Below are 19,308 nucleotides of genomic sequence, written 5' to 3'. Positions count from 1 at the left end.
CACTTCTTCATAACCTTCAATATGGGAGAAAACAAATTTAAAACCAAATCTTGTCCTCAGTTCCAAGACCCAATGCGGATATGCAAGGAAAAGACAAAATGTCCTGTCTATTCTTGATGAAAACAGGAGGGGAAAAAAAAGAAAAAAAGGAAAAACCCCCAAAACAAAACATGATAAACTCAAATTCAGAGTCACATAGTCATGGTGGAAATTATGGAAATTAAAGGTCACAGAAATTTGTGATGCATCATTAAGTGACAACAGAAAGACAAGCAGATGTGACAGCAGCACAAGCCTGTCAAGCAAATGCTTTGTAGTTTCATAGTATAACTTCATGAAAGAACATATGGAAATTGAGTACCATCTTCTAAAGCAGCCAGGAAAAAAAAATCAACATAATACAGAAGGGACTCATGAAGTTTGGCCTCACATACAAATCCCCCCAGAAGTCTACCCAAGTTTACCTTTTTTCCCATTTTGGACCAACGTCAACATATATTTTACAAAGAGTGTGAATGAAGCATGTTTATGTTGTAAAATAAAGCACAAACATGGAAAATATAGAGGGAATGCCAAAAAATGCAAGCTAAACACTGCCACTTGTGGTCATACCTTTTAATAGGGCAAATATTTATAACATTTGCTGTTTTTGACAAACAATACAAATCTAACTGGTTCTTTTGTATTTCTGCCCCAATGAAAATTATGCCACAGTATAAATAATATCTGCATTTATGTTACTTACTTTGACTTTGTCATTAAGTTGAGCTCTGATAACAGGGCCCAAGATCCCAGTTTCCTTTGGGCGGGGATTTTCCAGACGTTTTGTGAAGGTGGCATCGGTGTATTGCCTAAAAATAGCCTTTTTATACCTTTTACCTATGAGATTTGAGAAGTTGTCCAAGTGTTGTGTTTTATAGTGTCTTAAAAATAAAGGAAAAGACAAATGATTAACAAAACTTGAATAGTAACATCTTTTAGAATACAAAATTAGTACTCAAGCAACTGGTAGAAGCTTCACTGCTTGAAAAAAAAATCCAAACCCCAAACTGACCTAATGCTCTTCACCCCAAATTCTAACCTAAATTAGGTAAGAAGAATCTTGGACCATTACTTGTGTTCCAGTATCACATATGACCAATTAGTATCAGAGTTTACATTTAATTTAACAGGGTATACATGCAAGAAAGAAACAAACTGAAGCAGCAGATACATTTTCAAGGTAAGACAACAGAAATTACTGTTCTCCTTTTACAAAAGCATAGTTGAGCATAGAAAAAAATAAACAATTTGCTTACAGTAGCAAAGTCTCCAGGTGAAATAGGAACAGATAATCTTAATGCCAGTCAAGCACTATACAGTCAGCAGTGTTACACTGAGGTTTAAAACATTGTTTTAATGCTGAGAGCAAAACTAGGATAAATACTGGGAAGTTACACAGAGTAACATGTTCATCATCACTTGCACTCCAAAAAAGGTTAATAAACAGGGATAAATTCTGTAGTTTTGAACAAAGGGGGGAAAATCAGAGCACTAAGGTGGTTAAGTAACTGTGTGACTAGCAGGAAAGATGTAAAAGTTTGTTCCATACAGTCCAAGAGCAAATAAGGGAAGCAAATCATGCCAAAGGAGGAGGAATTATGTGAACTCTATATTTCTAAGGACGTATAGGAGACTATAACCCTTACAGAATAAGGAATTTGTCTTGTTCTGCTTGATCCTTAAAGGTTCTTATGAATACCAGCTTGTAAAGGCTTGTAAAGACACAAATGGCACTGGGGAATTGACAGACTGCAAATTTAACCTTACAGTGCACTGGTAGCACTGTATACTAAAACATCATGTATGTTACAGAATTCCTTCTATTTATCTGAAGCTGAACAAAATAGCCCAATATGCTTACTTATTATGACTTCTACTACATCTACATTGATGCCATGCAAAGTTCATTTATAGAGAGATACCTCTTTTTCCCGGTCTCTAAACACTTTATTGCACTGAACTTCTAAAAACTTTTAATCTCCAGAAATATTCCCTCCCTCCCTCCCTTTCCTTTCCTCTTAAGGATTATTTATTTCAGCAGAATTCATGTTAAAAAGTATTTTAGAAAATAGGCTTATATGCTACTTTGGGTAATTCCTAGAGTCATATTCCTATTTTGGGCTCCCTTTGAGAGACAAAAGGAGGTGTCCACTTTTGGGTTCCTCAGCTAAGAAAGTCATTGACACTGGTGGCAGTCTAGTGGAGGGCCACTATGGTGATCAGAGAGACAGAGCACTTGATATACAAGCAAAATCCAGATTTATTCAGTTGTGTGAAGACAGTTAAGGGAGCATCTTATTTTTATCTTCAACTATCAAATGGAGTATTATAGAGAAAGTAGGACCAGACTCTTCTCAGAGCTGCATACCTAAGAGATGAGACACAATGGACACAAAGTGCAACATGAGAAAGGCTGATTAGATATAAGGAAAAACTCTTTCACTGTGAGGTTGCAAAGGTGCCAAGAAAAACTGAGGGGTCCGTGTCCTTGGAGACAATGAAAATGCAACTGGATAAGGTCCTGTGCAACTGGATCCAACTTTGCTGTTGGATCCCCAGAGGCCCTCTCCAACCTGAATTATCCTGTGATTTCATGTTAATATTCCATATTATGTTCACAAAGTATTACTTTACCTATCAAGGCTGGTTGGAATAGTTGGGGCATAATCCCAAGTAACTTCTTCTGCAGCAATGAAATATTCCCAGTTTTTGACCATAAGACGTTCTTTATAGGAGAGCTGACTCCTCTTCACCTCTTTGTCCCCACAGTCTCTTACAGTGAGGTAACCATGCATTCCAGCTAATTGAGAAGAAACAGTACCACAGTGATTTCCCATTTGATGAGCTCTTACCACTCCAACTGTGTTTCTCATTCCTTTAGCTAAGGCTGCCAGTAAGCCTTTGTTCATTTGACTGCCATCTTTTTGGGCCTGAAAGCTACATTTTCCTGTTCCCCCCCCCAACCCAAACACATCTTCAGCTCTTATAAGACAGACATTTCTCTCATATTTTAAAACACTATTGCTGAAAGATACCACTTTCAGATGATAACAGCAAATATTTTCATCAGATTGAGTTGCCCTTAGCTGAAATTACTCAGTTTCTCAGGAAACAGGTGGTTCCTTACTCATTTTATAATGGTGCTTATCTGAACAGTTCACAGAGACTTAGATGCTGGAGTATTGATTCACTGTTGCTCTGTGACCTGCACACAGCAGGTAAGTCTTTTAGTTCATCATGCATTTTTAATTTCAACAAAATGCCCTGTTCTCCAGTGCTTTCTTAGTGAAATTACAAAACCCCCTGAAACAGATTAACTGTACTGTTGCAAAACAGTAGAAGCTATTTGGGACATGAACAAGAGAAGGACAACTCTACAGGTGCCTAATAAATAGATGTTCCCTTGCCTTGCAGGTGCTTTTGGACAAGAGAAGATATGAGCCACCTTCCTTCCTCAGTCACTGTCATGTTTACTGTGGTTGATGCTCCTCCCACCAGGTTAATGGTAGAAACTCGGTGATGTCTTTGCTCCATGGACTGGCCATTGATATGAATGGAGAAAATTTCTGGCTTGGAACTCATTCCTATCAAGTGCCAGCTAATGTTGTCATAAGCACAAGCCTCTAAATCTGAAAGAGACACAAGAATAGTGTTCAGAATACAGGAAAATCATTCAAGTCCCCTGTGCAGACTAAGTTTGAAGTGAATCTTCACTCAAAACGCTAAAAAAAAAAAAAGAAATCTGACTCCTGGGATCACTGTTTGCAACAAGATGAAGTTTCAGAAGGTTGTAAATGGAACAGATACCAAAATGTTGTATGTTAGTGAAAGATAGGTGTTTACATCTTATCTGGAAGTGACCACCTAACTTACAGCGAGGTGGCACAAAAGGAGTGCCCTCTTTTGGAAAGCTGATCTGTCCTTGTTTGGGGGGTGAGAGGAGGAGCAGGGCAGGGAAAGAGAGGAACAAAGCAAGGATCCAAGTTAAAGAATGACATGGTATCTAGTGACAGTAACTACCCTAACCAATGTTTGCTTAAAAAAACACTTAAGACATCCTTTTGTATTTGCTCAATGGATGGGAGAGAGATATGAAAGTAGTTCCTTAGGAGAACAAGGGAAAAACATTAGCAATAAAATAGCCCCATTACCACCTTCCTAGTCTTCTCACTTACTGGTAATTGACTTTCTACTTCCAGGAAGTTCTTCACCTAGTATGTTCTATATGCTGTAAAACAAACCACTTAACCACATTACTCTCCCCCCATCAGCTGAGTAAAAAATTGAGGGAATTTTATTTCTTTTTAGAGTTAATAATCCTGTTCTTCAAGTAGAATACTTCTAAGAAGTAATCTTATTGTTCCTATCAGCAATTTGTCATGACTTCCTTCCAGCAACACAGCTTTTATTCTAGAATTTAGATGCTCACAGATACATTCTAAAAAAAGGCTATAGCCTTTTTCTACCATTTTTCCACATTCCTATTTACATGCACGGAAAGCAAATAAAAGTAATATTCAATGTTCATCAATGCTAATTTCATTTCACACAAGCCTGAACAGTACCTGGTAATGTTCCATCAGTATAGCCATTAATTGTGTACTTGACTGATGCTGATCTTTGCCAACTCTTGTTTTCATCAAACACACCAAACATCAGTACATACTCCCTGTCAAAAAGTTTCTGTGACCCATCCTCATTTAGGCTTCCTATGAAGGAGAAACAACAGGTTTCATTTTGAAGCAGAAGTAAAGCAGTTGTCACATCCATGCAGTTGCATTCATGTATATTTAATAGCTTGTTCCCCTGTTACCATGTAATGGCAGAGCCTGACCAAAATAAGACCTTGAGAACACTCATAACATGATTTTATTTCTGAAAGTACTTTTGGGTTGGGTAACCACAAAATCAAAAGTCTGTAATATCCCAGAAGAGATAAACACCATGCAATGAATTGTGTCAGACAATTCTGGCAATGTGTAGTAGGGATTGCCTTAATGAATGGGAGTGCCAAACACCTTCTGTTCACAATCAGGTGCTGCCCTCCCTTTTGAGACTGTGAGGCACAGAGAATGATGGCAGAGTCACCAGCAGTGTGAACAGTACCTTTTCAAGAACTACACTGAGGTAATCGGCACCTTTAAAAAGCTTAAAACTCACCAAACAACATTTACATACAAAAGACTTCAACAGATACTGCTGAAATGGATCAGGTACAATAAATTGTCCAGTTGATTTTGTGATATAGGTGCAAATTCTATCAAGAAGCAGAATTCATTCTGGACATGTCACACAGAACTGGTGTTATTTTACTGCTCTTTCTGTGGATTGCTCACATCAAAAACTTCCATTTGCTACTTTCAGTACATAATCTGGTCCATCTGCACTGCAGGGACTAAAAATTTGGGAACTTGTTGATAATTCTACTTAGGAAAAGAGGCAGTGGAAGCAATTATCTTTAATACAATCCCTTTTATTTATGAGAGGCTACAAAGTCCTGTTTTCTTTCACAAAAGAAGTCTCAAATTAACAGAGGAATTTATTTACTTGTCATGCAAAGAACATTCAGGCAGCGCTTTAACTCAAAAGTCCACTTCTTACAACCTTCACCACCTATGCTGCTCTTAATGTGTCCAGATGTGATGAGCTGACTGCAACGAGCAGCCAAACACACACACAGCCACTTCAATGCCCTCCCATCCTCAATAGGACAGGAGAGAAAACAGGAAGAACAAAAATTAGTAAACTCATGGATCAATAAAGATAGTTCAAAGGTGAAGGAAGATGGATAAAAAACAGCAACACAGAAGAAATCACTCATTATCTCCCACAAGCTGACCGATGCCCAGCCAGTCTCTCAGGAACAACCACCCTGGAAGTCAACAAGTCAACACGCCCCCCTTCTCCCCACATTGCTGCTTCTTCCTCCACCTCCATTTTTTATTGGATAATGATGTTGTATGGTAGAAAATATCCTTTTGGCCTATTTGGTTCACCTGTCCAGATGGGTCCCCTCTCAACCTTTTGTCCATCCCCAGCCAACTAACTGGGGAGGTCTGAGCAGGAAAAAGAGAAAGCCTTGACACTGTGCAAGCTCTGCTCAGCAATTGCCCTAGCATGGGTGGGTATATTATTAATGCTATTTAGTCACAAATCCAAAACACAGCACCATATTTGCTGCTGTGAAGAAAATTACCTCCATACCAGGCAGAACAAACACACAGATATATTGCACACCTGCCATATACAGGGCCCAGTTAAAGCAACTGTGTTCAGAAATCTTAAAAATGTGCATAGTGAGCTGTTTGTCTTTGCTCTAGCTAGAAACATATGGTCAAATTGGCTTTAAGGTACTGGTCACCCAAACATATTCAAATTCATATCCAGCAGAAGCCCACAATATATGCATGAATTCGAGAAGCCTGAAAAGGAAATAATTTCAAAGTAATTGTCCAGATTAGCTCCACCAGAATACCATGAAATGCATATAATCACAGAAACACAGAGAAAAAAATGAAACCCTAAGAAATTAGGAAAATAACAAGTCCTAGATAATACTAAAAGCACCAATTCTCAAAAAAAACCCCACAACAAATAAACCAGAAGGAAGATAATTAATAGTAATGCCACTCCTTTAAGGTGATATAATGGGTATCTATCAGTCAAGAGAGTGTTCTTGTGTAACCCCACACCAAACTAACTTTATGTTTACTTTCAGGAAAACTTTGAGGTCCAAGTCCATGCAGTCTACAGTCTATACAAAATTTTTGACTCAAACTGCAGGAAGAGGATCGAGCCAATAACTCACTTGTTATAGTGCTTTCACTATAACAAGGATATACAACTTGGAAAAACTTATAATTTAAGGGACTAGCAAGAAGTTTAAGTAGCTTACAGGATGGTGTACTGTTTCAAATGTCCCTCAAACCAGTGGTATGTATCTAGCAGCTATTTACAAATCCTACAAGATACCAGATTAGTGGAGATGGAATTCAATGGTTCAGACTGCTAAAATCTAAAGTCTCTGATTGCATGCAAAAACAATTTTAAGACTTGTAATCTGTTCAAATTTGTCCATATTTTCAAATGACTAGCAAAAGACATATTGCTCTGCAATTTTAAGCTCTTACAGAAGAGAGAATGCTCCAGGCTCTTGATCAGATAGCCTTTAAAAGACAAGGGTAAAACTATTATTTCTTACCTTATTCTCTGAAGTGGTTGAATCATTTCGAATGAAGTTTTACAAAGTATATATTCTAAGACAGGCAATTTGAGGTCATATATTTAGCAGTTAAGCAACTGAAAATGCAATCAATACAGGCAAATGTATCTATTTAATAATGCTCTCTGCACATCCTATAATTATAGGATGCATGAAAGCTGGCATTTAAAAACTTTAATATCTAAAAGAATGATGTTAAAACCTAATTATTTTACACTGAATGTAAAAATGTGAAAAAGAAAATAATGTATCTTCCCTCAATATCATACAGCCTTAACTTTGTTAAGAAATGAAACTTTATTACCTCATGGTAGTCTTAAAGCATTTCATTACCTTTCTTACAGATAAGCAGTGCTCCAATCAAACCAGAGTTAAAATCCATTGCCATGTTCACATGAGAATAATAAGCATAAGTAAGACAAGGAAGGTCAGCTTCTCTTGGACCAACTTCTTCTGATATATCCCACACATATGTATAGACCTGGCCTGGAAGTACAGCATCATCTCGTTTTTCTGCAGATGATGTTCTGTCATCATACAGGGAGCCTGCCAAGAAAAGAGTCAGTAGGGTGGCATGAAGACAAAGGGCAATTAAAACAGCTGGAATATCCTCCTACAATCAGTTCCAAAAGCTTTGTGTCTTGCCTATATGATACTTCAGCTTCAAACAGATAACTCATGATTCCACTCACAGTGGGGAGAGTAGCATGGGGAGAGTAGCTACCCCACCATCCCGACAGATAAAAGATTTCCTAGAACTGTCACCACCGTCAAAAGGTTGGGCTCTTCATTAGTCTGACTAGGCTTAGGATGGCATGAAGCTTCAGCCTCTGCCCACTGATGCTCTGCAGAGGAATGCTGCTCACTTTGTCACCTTCCTAACTGTCATAAAGCCACTGTGTGGGTTGGCATTGCCTTGCTGCCTTAGGCCTTTTGTACACTGCATTTCCAGATAATGAGCAGTAATGGCTCATATCTGTTCCTGCCATATCCAACAGATTTGCAATATGACAAAGGGGAGCCAGAGAATCAAAATCCTAGGTGCAAGAGGCACATTAATAAGTCAAACTGAACCACCTATCACTTCCCATGAGATGTTCAACTCTATGAGATGGGGTTGCAAAACTCTTTTTGTACCCACACAGCAAACAAAGCCTTGAATAAATTTGTAAACTGCAGGTCAGAGCTCTGCCTCAGTACCCAGGGCAGGGCAATCCAAGAAGCACGAGCAATCAAACTTGCTTTGTGCTGGTGCAGACATTTTACTGTTAATTTAGTCATAGTTTATGATCTCTTTTTGCTTGTCTCACAAAGGTTCCAGGAGCAAAACTCCACAAAGCTGAGCATTAAATGCTGAGTATCACAGCAGCATGATCAGCATTGTTAAATGCCTTTACCAATAATGCCTTGACGTATACTATTGAAAGGGATTTGGAAAAGGTTTTTACACCTGTATTTAAGAGTTTACATGTCCCAAAATAAAATATTTTGCAATTACATGGGGGTGCACCAGATGACCTCCAGAAGTACCTTCCAACCTTAACCACTCTGTGATTCTGTGGAACAGTGTCAGCACACAGGCAGCTGGTCAGGAGACTGCACATGTCAGGTGACACTAATATTCCTAGACACTAATATTCCTGGACAGTGTATTATTAGATTCTAATAATAATCTGATGAACAAGAAAGGAGCTAACAATGGATGTGATGTTTCAATCCAGGATCAACACATATTTGTGCTACATGTATCCTCTAACATCTGTCTGGACCTCTCTCAACATTTCATGCAGTACTTTATAAGCAAATGAACAAACCACAGTTTTTACAGCATTTACCTTCTTCATGTTTGCTGTAAACTAGGCCTTGGGGATGAATACTGACTGGCTTGTCAGCCATATTTTTAAGGTGAACTACTAGAGTATCTCCCACTTCAGCACGCAGAGTTGGTCCCAGAAGTCCTGTAGTTATTTAAGACAGAGGAAAATATGAGCAAAGCAGTATGGTTAGTGTAACAAAGAATTCTCTCCCCCATTAAGAAATATCAGCTCTCAAAGTATAAGTTGCAAAATTGATACAAAGAATGTAATATCACTGCAATGAAGATTTACCCGTAAAAAGGCATATGGGGATTTAAATCCTGCAGCTCTTAGTCAGGAATGTTATAAATTGTATATCTTGTAACTTGCAGTTAAAAATCACAGGAAATAATAGATTGGGGGGAGGAGGGAAGTTATTTCCAGATACAAAAAAATTATCAAAAGATTCATGTTGAGGTTCATTAGAAATTTATAGCTATTCTTCATATACAATTTAATTAAACAGTTTTAGGAAGACAGACGTTTTACAGTTTAAGACTTTAGAGAAAGGCATTCAAGCACATTTCTCTGAGTAGCACTCTCAATGCCAGAAGTCACAGAACAAAAAGATCTTTCCATCCCAAAATGTTATCCAAATAAATAATCAGATCCATGTTGCAAATTTCTTGAGGCATTTCCTGCAAAAGGTTTCAAGAGGAGCTTTTATCCCTACTCCCCATGTTGCAAAAATAAGCAATGGATGAAACTGCTATGACAACTTGTGGCTTATTAGGCTCTTTTCTTGTAAACTATTTTGTAAATTAGAAAGAAGCAGATTTGGAAAACACAGGAGAACAAACAAAACTGAAAGGAATCAGATCATACACTAGGTCTTTCAGGGTAACTTGTCATAATTTCATATCAGTAACCTCACACACATTTACTTTGAAATCTAAATCTGAACATATAACATCTGAAATTATTTTATCTATTAATATGAAACCCAGACAGACTACATAAGCATTCTGCCTAAGTACCAGAACACAAGTACCATACTTATGTATGGGATGAGTATGAGAACTTGCTTCCATCCACTTAAAGCATCTGCAAGCAGTAACAGACACAAAGGCAAGGGGACATCTTTCACACTCATCCTTAGAGTTTTTCCTTTTCACTGATCTATCAGAAACATACTTAGCCTCAGGTCTTGGGCTCTTTCCATGTGAATTTACAGTGACACCATTGTGACAGTGCCATACAAATCTAAATGCATATGGGAAGTCTCATCAGATGCTGAAAACAAAGGGAGCAACTTTGTACACTGCAATAAATTTGCAGACAGTCACAGTCTCTGAGAGTCCAGCCTCTCTATGGCCTTTGAAAGCCTCGTGCACTGTGGAGACCTCATCCTCTGTGCTTATTTGGTTTATGTGCAAACAATGGACACAGAAATACAACCTTGCTTAGCTTGTCACTGGATTTAAAACAAGCAACAAACAAAAATACTCAGAACATTTCCTTCCTGTTTACCTGCAAATGTATTTGCTGGTTTTTCTTTTTTAAAATCCCCTTCATATTCTCTGTAAGAAATTTTCTTAAACACAGGATGTGGGTGTTCCAATCTGAAACCAAAAGAGTTACAAAAAAAAACTTTGAAAGGACAAAGATTCTAAGAGATGCCATTGCTGCTTAATGGATATTCTCAGAAAATGAAGCCTGGAATTACATTTAATCACTTGCACATTTTGCTGAAGGCAAATCACACAGTCTAACTCTTTGTAGTGTCTTCTTCCTTCTTACTCTGTTGAAACTATGATGTTCCTGAGCTAGATCATTTCATATGGGACATTCAATTACAGTACCTAGCACAGTTCACCCCTGATTTTGCTGGTGGTTTCTGTAGGTCTTCTTGATTCTGGGATGAAGATGTCTTTGTTTTGTCCAAGACACAGATGAAGATGTCTCAACCACGCTTAAACTAGAAAGCATCTGACAAAACGCAGTGAAAGAAACCTGACTTTCTTTTTACTCAGCCCCATGCTTGAACTTCAAGACTCACCAGAAGGATTCTACAACAGCATTAATAGCAAGCTCCTGTCACAGCAATGACCTTGGAGGCAAGCACAAAATTCTCCTCTGACAACAATTAAGGATCTCACAGCAAGTTAGAAAATGAGAAACACTGCAAGTGCCCTTAGTCTTCTTACATAAATAATTTGGCACCCAGTAGACCACACAATGTTTTCTTAGAAAATATTTAAGCAAACAGAAGGAAACCAGCACACCAAACTTTTGTAATGGAAATAATGATGAGGGTTGGAGGGATAATAGCCTTTCACATTTATTGGTTGATTTATTTTAGTATGTATGATGACTGAATCCAACAGTAATTCCACCTGCTTTCTTTGCAATGCCCTTTCAGTCACATTTGACAGTAGAGAGCTGATGGTCTGCTCAAGCATGGAGAGGCTGAGCAGAGATATCACAGGGAGTTCACTTCAGTGACATCCAGGGTCCATAAGGGGGAGATCTCTTTTTGAGAGATCTTCTGTAAATTCCTCTGTGACACTCACTCGCAATAGCAGAATCAGGCAGAAGCAGGTCGTGTTTCAATCCATTCCCCACTTGTTAGTCACTGATAAAACTTTGTTTAACTGTTTAAAGAGAAGGACCTGATCCATAACCTACATTGACAAGTGCTGCCCTAACGTGGCAATGTTCAATAGGATATGCATGTAAGACCAAGGGGTGAAAGAGGAAATTTATCAGTGCTAATTGTACAGCTAGAAGGAACAAAATACATAGCTCACTAACACTTCAGAAATCTCAGACTGCAGGCATAGTTACATAACTTTTAGGAACTGCAGAAGCAACACTGCATTCACAGAATAATAAATTTTCACTTTGCTCTTAAGTGCCTTATAAATATCACTTGTACATAGTAACAAACCTCTACGAAGGTAAGACCAGCACTCAGAGAAGTTAGGTATCCTTTTCTAGTCTATATGATCAGAAAACTAAGAAAATAGTTCAGGAAGAATCCATTTTCTTTTCAGCCTCTCTTCAGTTATTTAGAACTAAAACCAGCAAAGTATCATATTCTTACCACTGTATTTAGACATTCAGTTTGCACTGAAACCAGCACAAGTTACAAATCCTTTGGAATCCAAGCCATTAGCTTTTTCTCAGTGAGTATCTTTGTATTGGGTTTTTTGGGGGGACGTTGCTGGGGGCTTTTTTGTTTGTTTGTTTGCTTTGTTTTTAAGTTAAATTTCTATAAGCTCTACAAAATTCATTGGTCATTTGGGATGGGACTTGCTCTAAATATTTATGACAGATAACTCAATAGGCTTTGTGTATGAAATATTCCTGAGTTATCCCAGAGTACTTCAACTGAGGTTTGAGACAGCAGTTGATGCTTACATTGATGCACCCAGTGCAGAAGGGAATGAAGTTCTAACCAGTAAGTTCACATGCCCAGGTCAATACTTAAAAGATATTTGGCTTCATGTTCCTACATTTAAATCCCATTTTCTTCTGTCTTGCCAGTTTGACATTATGCTTATACCAGCTGTATTTAATTTCCAAGTGGGGTTTTAGAAATCACAGAAACTTTGTTTTAATTAAGTCTTGAGAAAAAGAACAGTTATAAAGTCACAGTCTGAACTGGAAATATCTTTTTCATATTATCCCAAAACGCAATACATGTTTAGAAGAAAAAAAATTACAAATGCAAAAAATAAAGAAAACAAGTAATTCATCAATATATATAAAAAAGCACCAGCATCCAAATATACTTTCAATGTAGGAGAACAAGTAATTTTAAATTAATTTTAATATTTAATTTTTAGTAATTTTTTTGCCTAATTTAAGCAGAATTCTAAATTACATCCACATTCTGTACTCTGTAGCATTGTACTTGTAGTGTTTATAATCCTAAGGATAATAGTGGTAAAACAAATAACATATTTTATATGCTTGATTGGTGTATGCAGGTAGGCTGGCCATTCTGCAATGCCCTCTGAAAAAAAATGAAATTAGTAGTTTCACTTAACAAAGTATAGCAATGCTTGATCCTTTACTCGGCAGAACTCAGGACGTACATTTCACAAAACTACTGAACAACTCAGAAACCACATAGCTAGTTCCAAAGTTCATCAGGCTTTGATTTAAGTGAAAGTGACAGTATCCAAACTGGAACATATTTATTCCTTCAGCAAATTCTAAAACATGATAATTTTTGAAATCTTACAAACCATGGCTCAACTTAACATTGCTCAAAATCCATATACCTAAAATAAATACCTTAGAAAACCATGAACAACAAGCATTGACCTACACAGAAGATGACAAAAGCAAGACCTGGAACATATTTAACAAAAGCACTCTGAAAATATAAAAATAATTCTACCCACTAATGAAGCAAATAAAAAGGAGCTTTTAATACTTCACTGGCTCTAGTTCAGATCATGCTGTTTAAAGTAAATCAAGCTCCTCTGAATTCAACAGGCTCTAAAGTCCTCCTGGGCTCTAGAATTCCACAGGAGATGGGAGACACAAACCACTTTTCAGTCACAAGGAAGGACTAGTTTTATCCTTCTTATTCTGTACTTTGTTACCTGGACTTTTCCTCAGACTCCAGTTTGTAGGTCCAGCTAGTGATCTGAGCAGCTATATAGTGCTCCCTGACCTTCACAGCTCCCGCCACACGTTTCTCTGAGTCTGGCCACCACGAACCCAGCACAAGCAACAGAAACAGACCCATGCAGTGCAGTGTCATGGTACAGATGCCTGTTGATGCTGCTCTGGAGGACAAGGCAGAAACTGCTGCTTTTATTGCTGTTGCTGCTTCTAACTTCCCCTCAGAAATGAAATAATTATGATGCAAGAGGGTAACAGCATTTGCTACGCTCAGGTCATTGCTCTTCACCTCCTCCCCCCCTTACTGACATGGATCCAAAAGAGATAAAAAACTGTTTAAACTACCTTCCTTCCCCTCCTCCACATCACCTTCAGCAAGGGACAAGCACCAAGGAGGAGCAGCCAAAGCCCCACTACAGACTGTGGTTGGGTCACTGTGTACTGAAGCAGCAGGATATCAGAGGCAGAAGACAATTATTTGGATTACTTCAATTACAGGATGTTTGACTTGCATGGTTAGGAAGAAGGGGGGGCATACTTTCTGTCTTCCCAGAAAACAGAAACCCAGCACATGGCTGGCACTGATGGAAATTTCCCAGGTAGATGCTACGCTTCCTAAGAAATAATTCCCAGTTTAAAAGCAAAATGCTGAGGCATTAGGTGTGGGAACTACAAGTGGGTGCAGAGCTAAATCTAGTTCACGTCACCATGTACTGCATAGTAGCAAGCCAGTAACCTTTCCAAACATGTTGTCAGCTTCAGTCTGGTTCCCACTACACTCCCAAATACCTCAGGTAATGGGTAACGAATGGGCTTCTCAGTGGCTGCTAACAGGTCAGCCTGGAGACTTTTCATCTAGTCTTGACTACGGTCTGTTGACATTTATCTAATGAGAAATCATTAGGAAAATACCTTTCGATAAGCTCATCACTGATGTCACAAAAAATGTTTCCCTGTTTTTGCCAGTGCTGAGAAGTTTGTCAAAACAAGAAATGTGTTGATCATGTTTCCTGCACGCTCAATTACTCAAAAAAATTAAAATCCCTATCTATTTTTTTCATGGACAGAAGATGAAAACAACTTTTTCAATAATGTTTTGCTAATGTTTTCATGAAAAAATTACCTAAACTCTCAAATCAAAATAATTCTACTCCAGAACTAGACAAAAAGGACAACATTTTCTCAGAGTACTTCTAAAGAAAACTTGACCAATTCTTGATATATTGTTTAAAAGCAGAATAGCCTAACTAGCAGCTTGGTTAATTCTATCCAAACTGTATGATACCATATGGCCTTATAAAAAATAGGGAAGATGATTGGGAAAAAAAAATGATGAAGACAAATAGCTAAATGTTCCCTACCAAACTTCAGGGTCATTTCATACTTAAACCTGAAAGCAATTATGATCACTTAGACAGCATAAGACTACAGACATGGTGGTATATTTTTCACTTTAAGCAAGTCTTCCTGTGATTCTGTTTAATGAACTGTTTGCATTTGAAATTTCCACTATAAGAAGATTTCTAATAATTCTTCCCTGTAATAAAAAGCTAAAATATTGCAGGCTAGAAATTAATACCCAGAATACCTGTTTAATCCCCCTTGCTTTGTGTCTGTGAGCTGGGCATCATTAAAGCTGACATCAATTTGTTATTTCTCTTTTATCAATTTCTATGAATTTGGGAGTTTTATTTTTAAATTTCTTAGTCCATGAATAATGCAGTACCAATCTAAAGGTAAAAGTAATTACTTTTTTACGTGTGACTGATAATACTGACAGTTTTAAAGAACAGTATAACATTAGATTAGATATACTTTCCATTAAGCTAATTGATTACCATGTATTACCCTTTTTTAACGCTTTAAGAACAAGCAGTCCAACAATGGCTACTTCCTTATTTTCTCCTCTTCCCATGCTCCTAGTATCAATATGAAATTCAGCTGACTGAAATCATCTGGTTCAGTCTTGTTTGTTTTTTTTTATTTTATTTAAGCTACTATATCACATTGTCTCTAGGCTTTAGGAAGTTTCATAGTGTTCTGAAAATCATTATTAATAATCCAGAGACTTTTTTCCCTTCCACCTGACCACTAATTTCTAATATCTGCAATTATATCCTCTTGTCTGATGTGGTGAAAGTCTAATACATACATATAATTTTTTTATTTAGCATTGGTTACCTGCAAGCTAATACTATTAGTCACAGGACAAGTGACTACAGAAGATGTTAGTCAGGCTGAAGTCTTCCAAGATAATGCAATTTTATTGGCTACTCATATATTTAGTTGTTATCTTTTTTTCTACTTCACGACATTGCACATGTTGCAAACTTCATATTTTATCCTCACTGCCTACCCACATGTTCAAATGTAAATTACATTTCACCAGCAACATCAAAAGATCATGTCATCAAAAGCCATGCACAGAGGAGTGTGGGTCTAGTCCAGGCTGGCAAGACAATCTCTGCAGCACAATGAGCAATGCTGTTCCCAAAACAAAGCAGTACCTTTGGGATGTACAGAAATGCCAAATGAAAACAAAGCATGGAAAGAGAAGCATAAGCAATACCTTTTAACACTAAAAGTGGGTCTGCATCTTCTAACTGGGTGAGATTACTGTCTGTTCTGACACCTAGTAATTATAAACTTGATTCTTGTTATGCTACATGTGAAAACATACTAGAAGAGGATGCTCCCAGTCCTGCTCTAAAGTTGACCTGTAAAATTAACTGGCATTTCCAGTTTTGCACCCAGAACAGCCTAGGCTGAGCCCGAGAAATTAGGAATAGATCTTTCCAAAGAGTGGAAGAGTAGTGATATACAACTTTCTGCAAATTATACATTATGACCCACGACAAACTTGGGTCTACTTCATCACGAACACTGTCCTAAGTGCCAGCGGGCACTCATATCCTGATGGCTGCCATCACTTTTCACAATTGTATTACAGTGATGAAGAGGGAGATAGAGATCATATAGGGAGGGAAGAAAAGGTTGTAAAACAATTCTGGAATTGGTTGCTAATAATGCCCCAGCAGAGATCTATCTCTGTGTCTCTCATCCAAACACATGAACCAATGCACAGTGGTCCAGCGAGCGCACTTTGTTTAGTGCAGAGTGGACGGATTTCATGGGCAAACAAGGAGTTAATTATTGATCAGCAGTGCTCCTGAAGTAGGTAAAAGACAGAGGGGGCACTTACCAAATCTTCCAGGCAGAATTGGGAACAGAAACCATCTTCACTTCTGCAAGTAGGCCCTAAAGCCAAGAAAGGTTAATCTGTGAAATAGCTCATTTTAGAAGTTTAAAGTAGGTGTGCTGTGCCAAAAACCACATGAGTAGGCAAAAAGAAAAGATGGCAGAGAAACTGTGGCTTTCTTTCAGATAGCAACTTATACAAAAGGAAGATGTGTATGTGTTTTGGTGACAGCCCTCACAAGAACACATTCTGTTAAGGGAAGGCAGGCTGTGTGACTTCTGTGTTCATAAACACACTAGAAGGTAGTAAGAACTCAGAAGGGTGTTTCATATTTCCCTGGCACTACAGGGTTCAAGAAGACAGATAATCATGTTGATTTAAACCTAAATACATTCACAAGTTTTAAACCTGTATTTTTTCCTAGGAGAAAAGCACGTGTCCTTTGTTAGAACTGAGTGTTTCTTCAGTCAATGTTTGCCAAAACCAATTATTTAGCAGGACTCAAAACTATTTGCATAGAAATGCTGAATTCAATGCAGTTTCAGAGAAAAAGAAATATGTTTATTTTCTAAGTACTTTAAAACATAATTTCAGTGCTTTAACAAATTTGTCTAAGACCATTGACTCATGGTCTGAAAAAAAAAATCCTTTTAATGGACAAAAAGAGAAGAGGATACACTAGCTTCCTGTCTTCAAAAACTTCAACACATTAATGATGTGTTGTTCAAAATTTTGGACTGATTCAAACAAAATATTTTTTTTTCCCTCTGTGTGTTTAATTTTCGTCAGAAAATTTCCAGTTTGGCTCGAGAAAGAATTTTGCTCCTACTCAATGTTTGTGTTCTCTCTGTTCCAGTTTGTCTTCTTTACTAAGAGATTTCTGTATTTGCCCAGGCTTACAACTGATATGCAACACGGGAGCAGTTGCCTTCATGCTAAGTCAGTCTAGCAGCATATTCAACTTGGATTTCTTTCTGTAGAGAATAACAACAGTAAGGGTATCAGTGCAACAGTTTGCAACTAGGAAGATTTGCATATTTTTATCATAAAACCTTGCTGCAAATGAAACTGGATTATCAAAAACAAAAAGAGAGCCTCTTATCAAGGTGTATACATACCTACTTCCAACAATAGGTACGATATTCTGGACTAATTAAATTTTTCTTCTTTCATATAGTTGAATCTTCCACATCCAGGTTTGGGTTGGTTTGTTTGGGTTTTTTTTTCAAATAGTAGACTTCGAACACTTCTAAGAAGTTAGTAGCAGAGAAAGTTATTTTCCAATAGAAAAGCAGATAGGTGTGTTTCTTTCTGAAACATGAAATCAGTAAGCTTTTAGCATAAGACAGTAAATTGTATCTGTCCCTACAGACTTCACCACACAGACAAATTCAGGGCAGTCTAGTTCTCCATCAGTGGCTCAGGCTGTTTGATAAACAAGCTGGTTAAACAAGCTCCATTTTCCCATATGTAAAAATGCAGCCACAGAAGGACAAAGTTGAAATTACCCTGTTTGTTTAAACAGTATTTCCACCCTCCATTATTTATAGCTTAGACTTCGATTAGACTTTTAGAAGACTAAATACAGGACTGAACTTCCCACATATTGCTTGGAATTTACTGTTTTGTTGTTTTTTCTCTTCTACACTTGTTTTTTATTGTGAGCAAGTATTTTTTGGTATTTTAAAAGCATTTCATGTAAATTGAGGACTAGGTATCTGCAGTTTGACCATAGAGCTTGTGATGTTTATTATTTTATACTTCTGTGAGGTTACCCCCTTTGCACCACAACCCATTCCTTGTGCATAACTTTCAGATTCAGTACAATCAAAATTTCACCCACATCTTTGCTGCATGCAGCACCCGTAAAGGGGAATGTACTCCAAGTTCAAGATCAAGAGACAGAGATCTAGAAGGCAAATAGAACCACAAGAGCTGTAAGATATGCAGTAGGAAAGTGGACTGCAGCACAGCAGAACTTCTCAAAAGCTATTCTGATGCATAGACAAAATTCAGACCATTAATGACCATGTAGGATTTGACAGAAGCTATAACTGAGGTTTACTACGTTTGCATATGTTTATAGCAGTTCCTACAGCAGCAATATTCAGTTCTATCAGGAATTTTAAGTATTAGTCCCAAAAGAAGAGGAGGACTAAGGTACAGTACAATTGCTGCAAGTGTACCCAGGTCAAATTTGCTTGCTCAGGTACAGCCACTTTGATATGCAGCCAAGCAGAGCACCACATATGAGTCACCAAGCTTTGGGTTTTGTAACAGCAGACATTTCTGTGCTAAGAATGCTGTCAGGCATTAAATATCATGGTGCTGATGGAAGACATTGGCTAGTTCTCTTCAGTTCTGCTGCGCCTCTGTTGTTCTGCTTGGGTCAGAGAAAAAGGCCTTCA

General features: G+C 37.7%; 1 protein-coding gene across 1 annotated transcript in view; it reads right to left on the bottom strand.

Moving 5' to 3' along the window:
• The window catches only part of F5 (coagulation factor V), a 34,837-nt gene extending 20,837 nt beyond the window's left edge, over window positions 1-14,000 (bottom strand). The window contains exons 1-8 of the mRNA XM_051780910.1: window positions 13,680-14,000; window positions 10,591-10,682; window positions 9,100-9,222; window positions 7,598-7,810; window positions 4,608-4,751; window positions 3,450-3,671; window positions 2,677-2,842; window positions 746-923 (exon numbers count right to left, since the gene is read on the bottom strand). Coding sequence (XP_051636870.1) covers window positions 746-923; window positions 2,677-2,842; window positions 3,450-3,671; window positions 4,608-4,751; window positions 7,598-7,810; window positions 9,100-9,222; window positions 10,591-10,682; window positions 13,680-13,840 — 1,299 coding nt within the window. The 5' untranslated portion in view covers window positions 13,841-14,000. The remainder of the gene's footprint in view (window positions 1-745; window positions 924-2,676; window positions 2,843-3,449; window positions 3,672-4,607; window positions 4,752-7,597; window positions 7,811-9,099; window positions 9,223-10,590; window positions 10,683-13,679) is intronic.
• Between the last annotated feature and the right edge of the window lie 5,308 nt (window positions 14,001-19,308).

Source organism: Manacus candei, unplaced genomic scaffold, assembly GCF_025592945.1.
Source record: "Manacus candei isolate 608988 ecotype Guabito, Panama unplaced genomic scaffold, ASM2559294v1 h1tg000014l, whole genome shotgun sequence".
NCBI classification, from domain to species: Eukaryota; Metazoa; Chordata; class Aves; order Passeriformes; family Pipridae; genus Manacus; species Manacus candei.
Note: the sequence above shows the minus strand (reverse complement) of the source record. Positions and strands in the feature narration are given on the sequence as shown.